The sequence below is a fragment of the Nasonia vitripennis genome (genome assembly GCF_009193385.2).
Source record: "Nasonia vitripennis strain AsymCx chromosome 4 unlocalized genomic scaffold, Nvit_psr_1.1 chr4_random0004, whole genome shotgun sequence".
Lineage (NCBI taxonomy): Eukaryota > Metazoa > Arthropoda > Insecta > Hymenoptera > Pteromalidae > Nasonia > Nasonia vitripennis.
In genome coordinates, this window is record NW_022279639.1 from 500,248 (window position 1) to 517,998 (window position 17,751).

Sequence of the window (17,751 nt, forward strand, 5' to 3'; positions counted from 1 at the left end):
TCATACACTCAGTCTTGTTCCGTCGTCGATACTTACCTCTGATGATATTAAACCTATATTAGCCAAAGTGAAAGAAATTGTTAGATTTTTCAAACAGTCAAACAACGCATCAGATAAGTTACGTGAAGTTACCAAAGACCGCTTAATCCAAAGTGTAGAGACCAAATGGAACTCGGACTACGAGATGCTCGAAAGGTTTATTTCCTTATTGGATAAAGTAGCGCCTATCTTATTACAATTACCAAAATCTCCTTCCATGGTTACTGCAGATGAGATTGAAATTGTAAAAGAGTTAACAATTTTATTGAAACCTTTTGTTGAGTGTAAGCGAGCGGTGTTCGGCTCGACGTAGACAAGCACACAGGACATGAGGCCGTACTCCCCCCGCTACTAGCCCCTCTCTGGACAGCAGCGCCGACGTCGCTGTGCGGCGGCGGCGCTTCACTTGTCTGAGAGCTCACGTGCGAATAACACGCGTTTAGTCAGATACTTTACTTTATTCGTTCCTTGTAAATTGTCAAGCTCGAAGACCATTTCTTGTAATATATAAGCTCGAGGTGTTTCAATAAATAGTTTTTGATAAGTGAAAACAAGTGTAAGTTATTTCTACCCGGGCATTCTTAGGTTAAGAAAATAATTGTCTCAACACCTTTCTACTCTGCAACAAAGATCGTTTCTGGAGAAAATTATGTAACTGGCAGCGAAACAATACCAGTCATAAAAATATTGGAGAAAGAAATGGAAAGTAGCAGTATAAATACTGCGACAGCGATTGCTTTTAAATCTAAACTAAAAGAACAGTTTAAAAAAAGATTTGAACATATAGAAATAAATAAGATGTGTGCGATATCTACTTTATTAGATCCTCGTTTTAAGAAGTTATACTTCACAAATAAAATTGCGTGCGCTGATGCAATAAATAAAATATCTAAATTTCTACATAAATGTTTAATTGATGTAAATTCATCAAGTAATGAATGCGAAAGTAACCAAGCTCAAGAATCTACTGATGACTGTGATGATTTCTGGAGTTACCACGAAAAATTACTTAACGTCAATCGAGCTCAGATGGAACAGAATCAAAATAAACAAGAGATGCCGGAAGAGCTTAGATACTATTTACACGAACCACCTATTTCCAAAAATCAAGATCCATTAGAATTCTGGAAATTTCATTCAAGCTCGCGTTTAGCTTCGATTGATTTCGAAACATTTCCAAGAATTACTGTTTTTAAACTTATTGCCAATAAATTATTGGAATTTATAAATTGTAAAACTTTTTGTTTATGATACATTTTTCGTGTAATATTTATTTTTGTATTACTTAGGCTAAACTCTAATAAAGGTTTTCAATACTTTAAAATTTTTGCAATTTTTATTATAAAATAGAAAACATAAGGTTAAAAAGTATCGATATTTTAAAGATATCGATATTATCATCAAATAACAACATCCCTTGTGTGTGTGTGTGTGTGTGTGTGTGTGTGTGTGTGTGTCTATATATATATATATATATATATATATGGGTGGTTCTCTGTGAAATCGGAAATGAAAATTTTAATTTTTGCCCAAACCGTGTGTGTGTCGTGTGTGTGTGTGTATGTATATATATATATATATATATATATATATATATATATATATTGTACCTGAGTCCCAAAAAAAATTTCAGCGTGATTCCTTAATTTGACTTCGAGTTCTAGCTGGTCAAAGTTGAGGTTTTAAGCAATTTTTGCATTTTTCGCCTATTTTTAATGATTTGTCGCTCATAAGTTATGCATTTCTAATAAAAACTATCTAAATACTTTTATTTGTGAAATTATCTGAATTTTTTATTAAAAATACTTTTAAAGGCCTATAATTTCAACTGTTTTAAACTTAACTTCAAAGTTGTTTGTGTTAGCGATTCTCGAGTCCGAAGCAACTTTTGTCACGGATGCGAGCTTATCGCTACCCGATGACGGCTTGCGCCGTTGACGATTCGGTACCCGAACCGTCTGCGAGCGTTGGAGCCGAGAGGCTCTCACGCGCAGAAGTGCAGCGTATGCACTTTTGCGCATGGGACCGCTCCTCGCCGTGCATCGCCACGACGCAGGAGCGGGCAGACAACCGGTGGCAGTCGAGCGGAGAAGAGCTCCCCAGAAGAATACGAATAAAGTCCAATTAACCATACTGAACAGCCTAGCTCCTCCAGGCGTGACCCACCCTCAACTCTGTTACACTTTCCAGAAGAAGGGCAATGCAATTTTATAATCAAATTGTAAGACAAGTGTTATTTGGTTTTTGCAATTATAAGTGTTCAAAAAGTTTATTGAAATTATACTCTTTTTATAGAAATTCGAAAATGTTAATTCCCTATTTGAAAAGTTATTTAAAAGCGAGATTTCTTTATTTTTAATAATTTTGTCTGTATTTAACTCAGCACTAGTAAATTTGCTTGATGGTACTTTTTGCATTTGTCGGTTATATCTAAAAACTGATACAAATTTTTTTAATTTTGGAAAAACTTTGTAACCTTTTTTTAATTCTGGAGTAAATTGTATACTAAATATTTTCTGACAATCTTTAACTTCTGAAGGATCGAAAGTAATTTTATATTTATTTGAGATATCCGGACACGCGGACGACCTTGCTTACGCTATGCATGGAAATCTGAAATCCCGAATGTCCCATATAACATGTTCAGAGTCCTCGTTTAATTGGTTTATTATTGAATTCATCTTGTAAGATTTATGTAATTTTAACTCAGTTTTCGCTGAACTATTTTTGTTTCCAATTTCGAAATTTACTACTGGTGGCAAAATTATTTATAATTTGCTTTCTTGAGATTCTTGAGATCTAGGGGATTTCCTGGGTATCTGGCGATCATGTCTATAAATTGATAGAAACTTCTTAATTTTTTAAGAAACTTTAAAACCTTTCTTTAAAATAGGGGTAAACCGAAAATAAGAAGGCTTCTGATAAGTGGTAAGGCTTGTGATGATCCAAGAGGTGTGGACATGCGCTTACTTGAAGATTATCCATTTTAGAGTTTAACTCCATTATTTCGTCTTATAGGTAACTGATCTTGATACATGATTTGCATTTATTCGTGGTACGTTACTGTTGACAGAGGATGGTATTCTTAGCAAATAATGACGTGCGACTGGACGTTCCTGTTCTTTAATATCTTGGTAAAATGTGTAATTGACTCCTCCTGTCTCGCTAGAGTCGTTTTCAGTAGTATGTGCGGAATTAAGTACATAACTTTCGGAACTTTCTGAGCTTGCAGAAAATGTAGGAGTTACGTCTGAGTCTGAATTGTGGTTAGTAAAAGAAAAATCTGGATCAATTTCTGAAGACTTGTTGGAAAATCATACTCATACTCTGAATTACTGCTTCTAGCTGCTGTTTCTTCTGCTGATGATAGGCGGTCGTAGCAATAGTAATTATCTGATTTTGTACAGGTGATTTCAAACCTTGGTGCAGGATAATAGTAGGGAACATCTTCTGGAATTTTTGTTGAAGTTACGCTTCTCTGTTTACTAATTATAGGCTTATATCTGGCACCATTAGTGTAATAGAAATGATCAGCTAATTTCGAAGCATCGTCTAAACATTCTGGAGCAGAATCATATACATCTTGATATAAGGTACTCGGAAGTTCTCGGACAAACACCATTCTAGCAAGAATATCTAATTGCTCTATAAAAAGGTTTGAAAGATGTGGCTGCGAATTTCTCAACTGGTACTCGGTTTTCTGTAATATATTCTGTAAGCGTAAACGAAAATTATCAAAATGTTCATCTTGATCTCTATTTGAATCATCTAGTTTAACTGCAAAGTATCCAAATGAGTAGGGGCATAAAAATGCCTCTGTAAGAAAGTTTATTAAATAAGGTAAATTTTTTAATTCTATTTTTCTAAGTGCATAGTAAATATGTACGTTGTCGCACTCCAATATTCTATGAAAAATTTGCTGTTGGCCAAAATAAGAAAGATAAGCTGTCGCATGGCTATTTTCATGGACAAACTGCTCCGGCGTGATATCTCCATTATTTATTCTGTTAAATGTTCTCAATGCTCAATTGAAATAATAATGCTCTATGTTCGGATCCATTTTATTTATTTATAGGTAATAATAATTTATTAGCATTTTGCTTTAATAGTTTTAGTAATTTCTTTTAACAACAATACAAAATGGTCATAATCTTGACTTTAGTTTGATAATCTAAGCTGCAAAACTTCTACTTCTAATCCAAAATATCTAAAATCTTCGTATGCTTCTAAAAACTTCTATAAATATCTCTAAATAAAATTTTTGAAATACTCTAAAAACTTCTAAAACATCAACAAAAATTCTTCTAAAGGATTCTCAAAGAAATTCTAGAAATTGTTACTCTAGTAACAATGGCTAGATCCCCACCAGGGATGCCATTTTGTAAAGACCGTACTAGAAGTAGGACGGGCTGCGCGAGTTTTACAAATAATTATTTATTCGCGAGAACTAGCCTTCGGCTCGAGAGCCTGTTCTATTACTAAAGTTACACGCAGACTGTGGAATTGAGGATGTCCCACGCTGCTAGTCTGCGCAGACGCGTAATTTGCATGCGGACGGTATTCTGTCTTCGACTGCGTTTGGCGGACGTGTGAGTGTCCGCTGTACTTACGGTCGTTGCAGACAAGTCGCTTCTGACACTTCAGTGTCCTGCGGACTCCGCCTTATGTCCGCTTAACTCTTCTTGTGTGTGGATGCTGATGGTTAGTCCACAAGTAAAGTACTCTACCTGCACGTCGTGACTGCGAAGCTGATTCGAATTTATTTGTTTAGATTGGGGTTTAGTTATTATTATCAATTTAGTATAGAAGGGTTTTATTTATATCGATTGATATATTTTTATTGGCCCAGAGCACTTCACAGACGTTCAGTTTACAGAGTTGACGGAGTTTAGCTATATTTAGCTTAGGATGTTGTCGTTTTACAGTAGTATTTAGTAAGTTTAGTCTTATTTATTTGTAATGTACCTATGATTCATCTTAACAACTTACTATTATTATAATCCTGCGCACTCTAGATGGTTCTAATTACCCTTCGTGGCAGATGCTGACTGTATTATCTACACGCGTTCAAGTGGCAATTTAAAATAGGAATGGTCAACTGCTCTTGCTAACGCCGGAAATTCCACTCGACGGACCTTAGCTTGTACTTCTCTCTGTGGCACAGATCTGTATTCAAAGCGCTCTCCGGTGTATGCTATGCCAAGGAACAGATTTAGCACGCTCCCAAGGTGTTGGCCGGATTTAGCACGCTCCAAACACTAACACTAGCAAACACCGTCGCTTCACCTTAGAATCAGTTGTAGCCGACAGTGAGTAAGTCACTACGCAAAAAGGCACTGCGTGCCTCGGCTCCGGGGTTTTTAAAGTCTCGGTACCGATTCACGCAGTTATGAAATTTAGATGAAAAAGATCGTGATAGTCCAATCAGCATTCGCCACAAAGGATCGACGAGTACGCCTTGTAGTCGTCTTTCACGCGCACGAGGAGTGCTGACACAGAGGTCAGAGCACATGATCCGATTTTCGGCGCTCAGTTGTGTAATGTCGCAGTCAGATGCACCTGCGATCCGTATACACTCTCTACGTGCTCACACGGTTGCCGGTTCGCAAAATGTACAAATATATAATTTAAGAGTATAAACGTGGGACATTACAATATGTGTGTGTGTGTCTATATATATATATATATATATATATATATATATATATATATATATATATATATATATATATATATATATATATATATATATATATATATATATATATATATATATATATATATATATATATATATATATATATATATATATATATATATATATATATATATATATATATATATATATATATATAGACACACACACACACACATGAGAATCGCGATGTGTTCCGGACGTAGCCGAGGGCTGCTAGGGGTAAAAGCAAGTGCGACGTATTTATTCTACCTATTAGTAGTTTTATCGAACGTTTCTCCGTCATTTGGCTCTCATATGCGCGAATCGACAAGACGATTCGTGGCTTCAGGCCAATACGGTTAGGAGCGATTTTATAATCATTCCTAGACTGCCACGACCCCCTCTAGGAGTTTTACTCCGCGGATTTTGAGGGTCACTTTCAGTGCGAAGAGGCTAAAAGGGCCGATCTGTGACTGCCAGGCCAGAGAGTTGAGTGGCGGGAGTCGTTTGCGTGAACACATGACTGCGTATGTATAGCTATGGATATAGAGGGGCGCGCGCACTGCTTTGAGTCCCTTCGGTAGTCCTCGGGTAAGCGTCTTTGTTTTAGCGGGCCCGAGTTTTCGGCGGCGTTTAATGAGTAAAGCGTCAGTTCTCGGCGACAACTTATGAGAGAAGGTCACACCAGGACCTGATCGTTAGGAGATTTCTATAAAGTCATAATATCTGATCAACAATGATTTCACAGTTTATTTTTGAACCTTAATGTAGTCTCGTCCCATACACGATGTATACAAAACCAAAATTCTGCAAATCAGGACTTGTTTCCTTTTTTGCGCTAAAACATGGGCGTTTTTGCGTAAATGTTGGTCATATGATGTCTTTACTATATAGTTTACATAATCAAACAAGTATTTTTATAGTTTTATAGCTGTATCGAATGAGACCAAATCCCACGGAGTCATAAAAAAGCAAATTTTGTCGATTTTACAAGTTTTTTTCCATGTTTTTAACAGGTATAAAGTAAAGGTACGTCCAACTAATTATTTAGGTTTTAAAGGAATTTAGTTTTAATCGAATGTACTTAACTAATAGAAACCAAAAGAAATAAGCTTCGTGTTCAAATTCAGTGGCTCAAAATTCATAAAAATAGCCTTGTCAATAATTTTCCTCTAGACGTAAATTTCTAAAGTCCGCGTAAAACAGACATTTTGGGTGGTTTTTTTGAGGTTAGGGACGAGCGCTTGAGGCATCGATAAAAAAGACGACCGGTTTCGTGTTCAGCAGCATAAAATACATAAAAATACTCTTTGTCAATAATTTTCCTCCCGTCGATCACAGGATAAACCTCTGAACTGCGTGAAAAAGCAATTTTGGGGGTGTTTTTTGAGGTTAGGGACGAGCGCTTGAGGTATCGGTAAAAAGACCGTAGGATTCTTTTTCAGCAGCTCAAAATACATGAAAATAGTCGTTGCTAAGAATTTTTCTGAGCCCCTGTGATTTCTGACAGCTTGATCATTTTGTAAAGTAGTAATTTTTTAAGGTTAGCGAGCGCGCAGCTCCGCCTGGGAACAAAATTTTAAAAAACGCCCCTCACTAATTGAAAGTACATAAAAATTGCTAAATTTTCCATATTTCTACAAATTTTTAGATCAAAAGGAATTTTGGGCAGAGCTTTGTTACGTTTGACGTGGAACGTCCCACACACACACACACACACACATATATATAGACACACACACACACATAAGAATCGCGATGTATACAATCCCAAAATCCTGCAAATCAAGACTTGTTTCCTTTTTTGCGCTAAAACATGCACGTTTGTGCGTAAATGTTGGTCATATGATGTCTTTACTATATAGTTTATATAATCAAACAAGTATTTTGATAGTTTTCTAGCTGTATAGAATGAGACCAAATCCTACGGAGTCATAAAAAAGCAAATTTTGTCGATTTTACAAGTTTTTTTTCCATTTTCTAAATGAAAAAAAAATCCTACAAAATTTTAAGGGACAGATTTATATTCAGCGTGAAAAAATACATAAGAATAGTGTTTACAGGCATTCAATAAAAAAAATCCATTGTTCTACAGTGACTTTTGTAAGTTTTATGCGAAAACCATCAACTTTAACGAATTTTCCTGGGCTTTCTGATTATTTTTCTGTGATTTCTGATAGTTTAGACATCATCTTCTAAAAATGTCAGATTGATCGACCGAACGGATACGGTCTGTTTGATTTTAAAACACGTAAAGTCGAAATACCCCATAGTGCGACGTTAGGAGTGAGGTGACCCTGCTAGTTACTATTACAAGGCTTCCTTAGGAAGGAAGCAAAATTATTATTTAAAAATAACTGATATCAAATTAATATTTCAGAATTGGAACTTGGTACAGACTGTATTGTAGAGATGACCAATAAGCAAACACTTCTACGTAATCCTTCAACGTTAAATAAAGTAGAAAGGTAAGCTATCATTTTTTTATAATATATGTAGTGCATATACTACACTATAGCTGTCTTCCAAAGATTACACAAACGTAGCCTATACTACACTATATTGTCTCTCAAAATTTAGTCGGTCGCGCAGCTATGTGACCGCGCTTCTATACCAAGTCTATATTCGTTGTTTATATTGTAATATTTTACAATTTGATGAATCATGTGGGTTGGATTATAAACAAAAGTGTGACGATTTTTATCTGTTTTTATGCTTTTATTCAGATTAATATCTCTAACAATAAGTCACACATAATAGTACATTATATAGAACTTCATTTCTGACTTAACTATGTAGCCACTTTGTTGCCTTGAAAAGTGGGAGTTACGTCAATACAAATTAAGATTTCAAAAGATTCTAAAATTAAAATTTTTTTTTTCATTTTTCGAACATTTTTAAAATCTTTAGTAGCTCATTACTTCTAAATTTGCGAATTATAAGAAACAAAGCATTTTGTGTACACGCGTCTACTCGCCTCGCTTCTTTCTGTCGGAAGGGTTAGTTAACACTACAGCGTTTTTGTTTACCTTGCCAGAGTGACTTTTTTCGCTTTCGCGTAGAAGGTACCTAGTGATATGCGATTCATTCAGACTAAACTAGTATATAAATGGTTTATTTGGTTGCGTGCGTTCATAATTCGTTAAGTGATTCTGTATTCACAATGTCTTTGAGTGGAGCTGAAGAAGAATTGCAAAACACACCATCGGAGCTGTTGAGAGCTGCGATAACGTTAGAGTTAAATTGCTCCCTAAAAAATCTTGGGATTTGTACTTGTCCACGTAAAGTGCTTTCGCAGAATATAAAGACTAAGAAAGTAAATAAAATCTCTGAAAACATAGTGATGGTTTATCTGAGAGAATTAGCACAGGAGTGCAAACCGTCATTATTTAGGATTAAATACTCAATGCTGAGAAGCACAATCTAAAAAAATAAACTATAAACTAAAGAAAATAAGGTTAGGCGAGTTTGATGTATTGCGTATTAATATGTATGTCAATAACATAATATAACATAGTGTAACATAATGACATAATTTTGTCTACTATGAAATTAAACACATTAAAAAAAAAAATGAGATCAATTAAAAGACGATTTTTTGGTTACAACTAAATTGCAGATTAAAAAACGACTAAAATCAATCAAACAAAGGCAAGTTTATAAACATACTATTTATTCATAATAGGGCATCAAAAAATCATTGTATGTAATCAAGGGATGAGTTGCATGATTGCTAATTTACACTTAAGTAATAGATTCATCAATTACAAACAACTCTCAAGATACTTACCAAGTAACCATGCCCGTTTCATATTGTTCATGGTGTTGTTTAATTGAAAGTATAACTTTCTGCTTATTCTATTTGTTGACATAATAAAATTGTTATTTCAGTATAATGTTATATTTCTAATGTAGGTCACTAAATGTAATTGGACACAATAGTATTTAAAATAATTAAGATATGTTCTTTGTCAAAAATAAAAAAAAATATAAAAATAGTAAATACAGAAATTTACAAAAATTGTATTCATTTTGAAATCAGAAATATGTATTAACAAAATACTCATAATAATTGTTATCAAAGAAAATTGTAGTTGTTCGCACACATACACTCGTCGACGTGTCGATGTAGCGTAACTGAATCCCAAAATTCAGTTTAAAAAACAAGACTTTCCCACGCGAAAGTAATTCAAACTTTCGTTAATTCCGATAAACAAAACACAAATCGAATTAACGTGAGAAAAATGTCAGAGAAGCTCGTCTTACTTTTGACGCGCGCACACTCTGCACTTTAGTGCTCAAACACTCTGCACTTTAGTGCTACAGGCATAAAAAACAAACCCGAAAAAATTAAATTTATTTGACGCAAAAGTCGCAAAATTCTCTGTAAGTCGTGGTCGAATCTGTACACGAGTACGATTCTTGCGCGTGTTGTATCGCGGTTGTCGCGTCTTACTCATACACACACGATCGCCTGCGCAGCTGTGCGCTCTTCTATCTAAATCTTGCTTTTTGAGTTCTTGGGCACAAGTTCGAATCCTGGACTCGCGTTCGATTCCTGGACTCGCGTTTGATTCCTGGTCGTGCGTTCGCTTCTTGAACGTCTGGATCGATCGCGCGTTCGCTTCTTGAACGTCTGGATCGATCGCGCGTTCGCTTCTTGAACGTCTGGATCGATCGCGCGTTCACTATTGTGTCCTCAGTTTCTTCTCTCGGTTTTTATGCATACCCAGTTACTTCCTGGTACGATGCTGCCATTAAAAAAAATCGCACGCCAAAAAACAATTTCGAACTAATTAGCAGTTTGCTACGTATATTGGAAATTTATTGAAAAATCAAAGCAACTTATCCCAACTAAAGCGCATCGAACAAATTCGTTCGTCAAAATAAAAATCCGAATCGGAGAGCACTTGACAAACTGGTGTCAGCTCCAACTGCCGCCACTCCGATTCGTCAACTTTAACTTTGTGTGTTAAGTGACGAAGTTACTGGATGAATATTCAGAAATATTAAATTAAATGAAACAAAGACAGCAGGAAAAATCCAGAAACTTCGACGCTTAACGAGCGCAAGAAGTAACCCTAGACCAAAACAAACTTCTCCTCCCTCGGCTGAAAGCGCGCGTGCACAGTCGACGCTGCAGTTTAGCCGTTGACCGTACTTAGGCCCATAAGGCCTAATGAGTAAGAAAGAGAGCGCGGCTAAACTGAAGTGCGAAGGAGAAGTGAAGAAAGACCCTGCGTGGGAGAAAGCCATGACACTTTCTTCAAGCTTCACCTCCCCCGATTTTTCATTCCTGTGTGTGCGATCCAAGAGTAAGGACGCTATTCAAGAGTTCGATTTTATAGTTATATTTCTGAGTTTTTAAGTTGGAGTTTAGTCTTAATTGTGTTTCCGTCTTGATCATCATTTACCGAAATTGTGTCCTATTCCATTTGAAAGTTATTTGAAGTCTCCAGAAACAAATAAAAGAATTTTTGAAATAATTGAGTCTAAGAAATTGTTTGATTTGAGAGTTTTGATCGTCAACCTTTGGGTCATCCCCGTCAATACAAGTAAGTCGTTCTCGTTAACAATTTAATTTTCCTTGGTGTTTTATTATCACGCAAACAGTTTCGGCGCAACAATCAGTGCGAAGTACTGATCTCCCCCGTATGGGAGAGTAAGCTATCATCCGTATAATCACACAACGTTACTTTGTTAGTTCGGTAAATTTATGACTACCCTAACATTGTGTGAAAGTGTTAGCTAGGGCTTATCCTCCGTAGGCTAATCAGAGCCGTTCTGGTTCGGAATTTCCGTAGTAGGTGGTTAAGGTTAGGATAAAAGATTAGTCTAGTTAATGAAAACGATGGAATTTAATTCTGCTTGATCAAAAAATAAATTCGTACCTATGAAGACTAATAACTCAAGTTATTTGTTTAATTTAACAACGTTTGAAATAAAAAGTTTGTATGGTTTTCAATGACAAGTCAAATTAATGGCTGATGTAAAAATAACTGTGATATAGACATAATTAAGTCTAAAATAATGTTCAATTTAAGATACGACTTTGAGTATATTAATTTTAAATATTATTATATACTATGTATGCTGATATATTATATGACAAGTCTATAAATGTATATCCATCAATTTCTTAAAAATTGTTATTGAATGCCCTTTCTTATTCATTGTTAAATACAATACAACACATATATGATGAGTGATCACATATTTTTATTTTGAAAATGTCAACAAGTAGCGCCCTTTAAATCTGTATCGATTTCCATATTTTTAATACCCCGTTTCCCATGGAGTGTATTTTTTCAGATCAGACGGTTTTTCTAACCTCAAACCTTACTTTTAAATGTTAAAATATTACAAACTGTGCAACAATTGTAGTAGTAACCATCAGTAATCATGATTATATCATACTTTCTTCGAGAAATAATAACTTTTACAGTTGTGCATTGCAAACATTATCTTTTTACAATAGTCGTTTCCGAAAAATTTTAGTCCATGGGAAACGGTATATTTATGAAATTCGGAATAGAATTGGCAGACGCTGGTGCTGTTTTCAAAACACATGAACGAGTTAATAATACATTAAATGTTGTACAAGATAAAGAAATTCCTATACAACCTGCAATAGTCAATGAGAATGGTTTTGGTAGAAATGCCGCAGACGGTAGGCAGTACTTAACAGAATATTTTTGCACTTCGGGCGCATTAGATTTACAGTGGACAACGCTATTAATAATGACTTTGAAGAGTTCTTTTAAACATATACATATATTATGACTTTGTATGAACGTACCTCACAAATATTTTAAATAAACGCGCGCGCGTATGTGTGTGTGTGTGTGTGTTTATGTGGCGTAGGCAGAGCAAGCTCTGCACAACTGTCCCTCCCACACCGGATCCCCATAGGTACTATCGTTGAACAATACTTCCGTATGGTCCGTTAACTAGCCTTGTTTGGCTTCTCCTTTGAAGTTTGACATTTCCGTACATCCCCCATCCACCAAGGTGATTAGGGGTTTAGGATCAAACTCGTTTTCTTCATTCTGCATCGTCCTGCCGCCTTCTTCCTTCTGCATCGTCCAGCTGTCTGTTTCCTGCTGCATCGTCCGGTCGTCTACTTCGAGCAGCACTAACCGGCCATCCTCTGGACAGACTCAACCCCGACACCTACGTTCCTCTAAATCGCCTAACTCTTTCAGGCTCCGTCGTTTATTCTCTCGGATTTTCCTCTTGAGTATCTGTTTAGCATTTTTCATTTCTGTATTTAGGGCGTCTACTATTTCTTTACCACGACCAGTCTTGTAGTATTTCTTCCTAGCCCGCTGTTCCCTTCTTCTGGTTCGATGACACTCTTTGCGGGCCGCGTCGATTTCTTTATCCCACCAGTATACTGGCGGTCGTCTATTTTTGGGAGTTCTCCTTGGCATTGTTGCGTCGCAGGCTTGGGTAATATTTTTACCATTACCTGCTCGACCTTATTATTTGCAGATCCAGACAGATGTATTTCTTCTAGAGCTAACAGGAATGTCTCCTTATCATAATCCTTCGTTTTCCAGCCGACTCTTTTTGTCTGTTTTGATATTCTTATCTCCATTATTATCGCTTGGTGGTCACTGTTTGTGTAATGATCGCTCACCATCCACAATCTAACTGAGCCAATCAGGCAGCTGCTGACAAACGTAAGATCTATGATGGACCCTGCGTCTCCTCTTTCAAATGTGTAAGAACACCCCTGGTTAACTAAGACCAAGTCAAGGAGGGCGAATGCTTCCAATAGCGCTCGTCCTTTGGCTACCCCACTCTACTGCCTAGGCGTTGAAGTCGCCTGCTATCAGTACCGGTTTTCTTCCTACAGCATCCTATTTGGTCCAACAGTTGTCTGAATTGTTCTATTGACGTGTTGGGTGAAGCATAGCAGCTGTAAATGTGTACGCCTGCGACCATAGCGCGTACGAATCCTTCATTACGTCTTGTCAATTTTTCCTGGAAAGTGGTGTCTCCGCATGCCCATATCGCCGCTTTACCAGTACTGTCTATATCCCACGATGGTTTGTCCAGGTCTCTGTATTATTCACAGACGATGGCTATGTCGATTCCTGTCTCGCGGACATACTGGCTCAGTAGGTCCTGTGCAGTCGCGCAGTGATTCATATTCAACTGCACTATTTTCATTTTCTTTGTCTGTCAGTGGCTTCTACTGCAGCTCGGTAAACTGGGCATGCATAGCTACCAGCTGCGTGGTCACTCTTCCCCCCTGTGCCTCCTTTGCAAAGTACAAAGTTGGGTTGGTTCTTACACTCCTTTGCTTTGTGCCCATCTTTTTCACATTTAAAGCAAAGCTTACTTCTGTCTTCAGTTACTGTGCACTTTCTACGGATATGGCCAAAACCTAGATGTTTATAACACCTAAGCGGCTTGTTTTTGTGGTTAGCCACCCGGATCCTACAGTTGACCCATCCTATTCCGATCTTCTGTAGCTTAGTGATCTTAGCCGCTATCTGAGCTGGTATTATGGCGCCTTCCACTAGTACCGCTTTAACTGCTTGAAAGTCCAAGGTTTTGACTTCGTTTGTGCGTTTAAGCTCTATCAGAAGATCGCCTGCAACTGTTCTGTGTATTTTATTAACGCCATTCCCCAGGGTGTTAAGTGATGGAGCCACTTTCATTTTGGACAAAATGTCTGCATAGCTCTTTCCTTCTGCAGCCTTGATGTTTAAAGCATCCGGTCTTGGAGGTCTTGCCCGCTTCTGTCCATCCTTGCTGGCCCTGTTCTGGTTTGCAACGCCAGGGAAACTTTTATCCACTTTGCTTGCCTTTTTCTCCTTTTTCTTTGACTTTTTCGTGACGACTTCCTGCCACGCTGTCTTTTCAGCTTAATTATCTGCTCCTCTGTTTCCTCCACTTCTATTTTGTGGAGTAGTTGGGACTTCCTCTGTTGTACCCGCCTTCCGGGATCGGAGGCTTGGGGTTGTCTAAGTTTCCCTCCCCTGTTTTCTCGGGCGCTGGCATTGCAGTAAGTTATCTTCTGCGATGCAGAGATTCTTATAGCTTGCTCTTTTGATTCGGGCAAGGTCTTTAATTTGTTTGTGCACATTGTGTCTACCCCTGACATACTCCATCAGTTCATCGATTCTGCTGCCAAGGCGATCCAAGTGCGCATTCCTTTGCGTTATGCATACAGCTCTCTCAGCTCTGTCTGCATCAACCTCCATTTTCATATCACCTGCGTCTCTAGATGCAGCAGTGGTCAGGTGATAAACCTCTGCGGCTTTTAGGTGAGTTTGCCCCCCCCCCCCCAAAATCCAGGGGGCCAGCATCGACCATCGGGACTTTCACCCAATCGGAATCGACAGCGGGACTGGACACTGTGGCTTGACCTGCTTGGAGTAGTAATGTTATTAACTCACTATCCATGTTTGATTTATCTTTGGGGTTTCTTCCCCTAGCCTGTTTAATCTGCGGAGCATATTATATTTCTGCTCTACCCTTCGGCCGGTAGAGGAGAACTCGACGCACGATGAGCTTTCCCCCATCCGCCACCCAGGGGACGCGCCACATAAGGGGTATCAGAATTCCCACGCGGGTATGTGTGTATACATATATCTTAAGGCGAAAGTATTTTTCCCTTAGAGAGAGTACAGCACTTTCGCCTCCAAAATTTTTTAAATTTTCAAATTTTTTAATTTTTCAAAATTTTTTAAATTTTTTAATTTTTCAAAATTTTTTAAATTTTTTAATTTTTCAAAATTTTTTAAATTTTTTAATTTTTCAAAATTTTTTAAATTTTTTAATTTTTCAAAATTTTTTAAATTTTTTAATTTTTCAAAATTTTTTAAATTTTTTAATTTTTCAAAATTTTTTAAATTTTCAAAATTTTTTAAATTTTCAAAATTTTTTAAATTTTCAAAATTTTTTAAATTTTCAAAATTTTTTAAATTTTCAAAATTTTTTAAATTTTCAAAATTTTTTAAATTTTCAAAATTTTTTAAATTTTCAAAATTTTTTAAATTTTCAAAATTTTTTAAATTTTCAAAATTTTTTAAATTTTCAAATTTTTTTAAATTTTCAAAATTGTGCTTTGCTAGGCAAGCTAAAAAGAGCGCTGTTTATGCCCTGATATAAAAAATACAGAAAACAAGTACAAAATATACAAAAATCAGGGTAGTTTTAGTTAAAATGCATCCCTTATGAGCTATAAATCATTAAAAATAGGCACAAAATACAAAAATTGCTAAAAACCTTATCTTTGACCAGCTAGAACTCGAAGCCAAATGAAGGAATCGCGCTGAAATTTTTTTTGGTCAGGTACAATATATAGAAAATATATATACAGTTTGGGCAAAAATTTAAATTTTCATATCTTCCATTTCACAGAGAACCACTTTTATATATATATGTGTGTGTGTGTGTTTTTTTAATTTTACATTTAAATCCTACAGAATTTTATTGAATAAGTGCTAGTGCGATTCACCTTACTCCTAACGTCGCTCGGTTAATAGTACATTACACAACTTGGGGCGAAAGTTGGCTTTTTCAAGAGAGGATGATCATCGGGCACGAGTAGGGGTCGAGGGCGCCGATCATCATCCGAGTCTGAAAAAGCCAATTTGCCCCTTGTGGTGTACCGTGCTTTTTATAATCAGGGCATCGATAGCGCTCTTTTTAACCTGTCAGAAAAAGAAGAAATTTGAAATTTTTTTAATTTTCAAAATTTTGAAAATGTTATGTCCTACATACTTTAGCATTTACGTATATGTATAACGTCTATACGACTGCATTCGTATACTACTCAGATAGCTTGACGACATATGCTAAACCGATTGCGACAGTACGAAACCGATAGCCGAACATCGGAGCGAGTGCTTTGACCTACGAGTCAGCACTTCTTACGCGCGTATTACTGACTTACTTTTGTACACCAGATGTTGATTGGTCGATCGTTGCCGCGTTTCATTTAATTTCACAACTTCTTGAATCGTCACCGAGGCTTTAAAAAGCCAGGAAACGATCCACGGAGCGCCTTTTGTACAAGTAACCTGTTGTCGTATGGCTGTACCAGGTCAGCGAGTACGAGTGCTATTTCTCAGTAAGCTCTGCTTATGGAGTGTGTGCAAACCACTCAAACTCTGTGTGCTAGATATAGTAGACTTCTTGTTTTCTATCTGAGAGTCTGCATCGTGCAATAGGCAAAGGGCCCGTCAATAAATCTGGCGTTAGTAGTAACACAGCTTAGATAAGATCGTAAAACTTGCCACGAGTAATCGTGTAGAGTTAAGGCCAATCAGTATCTGACGTGCCACGAAGGACTATCCAGTTTTCAGATCACGAAAGAAAACGAATATATAAAAATATCGTAAGTCAAGTTTAATTGTACAAGCGTTAAAAGTAATTATAAATAAACCACCGCACAACGTAATAACAACGGTACAATAATAACTAAATTATACAAAACTGTAACATCTGCTGAGTTCCAGGTTGTCTCCAATAAAACAAGAACCATAACAATCAATCAGTGTATAATTATTATTAACAATCAATAAAATCCATAAAACAACCTAAAACCATTGAGACGAGAACAGAAGGAGTAAAAATGCTTGCTGACAACACCATAAACTACACAAGGTAAGGTCAAGCAACATAGTCGTGGACATTTCCTAGTCCGCAATACTACAGCGTGACAATACTGCTAGGACACCAACAACGTCCACGCGAAAAGAACCTGTCCGCTTTAGCAGACAACGGTGACAGAATACCGTTCGCGCACAAACACGCGTCGGCGCAGACGAGCAGCGCGGGACATACTTAAATCTTTCAGTTCGCGTGTAACTCTAGTGACATAAGGCTCTCGAGCCGAAGGCTAGTTCCTTTTAATTTATATAATTATTCGTATACTCGCGCAGCCCGTCCTTATATTAAGTACGGTCTTTACAAAAATTTTTTAAATTTCGAAAATTTTGAAAATTTTGGAGGCGAAGTGCTGTCTACTTTCGCCCCTATGGAAATAACACTTTTGCCTTAAGATATATGTA

At 36.8% G+C, this 17,751-nt stretch overlaps 1 protein-coding gene across 18 annotated transcripts in view; it reads left to right on the forward strand.

Annotated features, from left to right (window-relative positions):
* LOC100117353 (kinesin-like protein KIF13A) overlaps positions 1 to 17,751 on the forward strand; it is a 1,179,147-nt gene that overhangs the window by 63,950 nt on the left and 1,097,446 nt on the right. For all 18 annotated transcript variants that reach the window (XM_031928189.1, XM_031928179.1, XM_031928190.2 and 15 more), the window contains one exon: positions 8,097 to 8,184. In XM_031928189.1, coding sequence (XP_031784049.1) covers positions 8,097 to 8,184 — 88 coding nt within the window. The remainder of the gene's footprint in view (positions 1 to 8,096; positions 8,185 to 17,751) is intronic.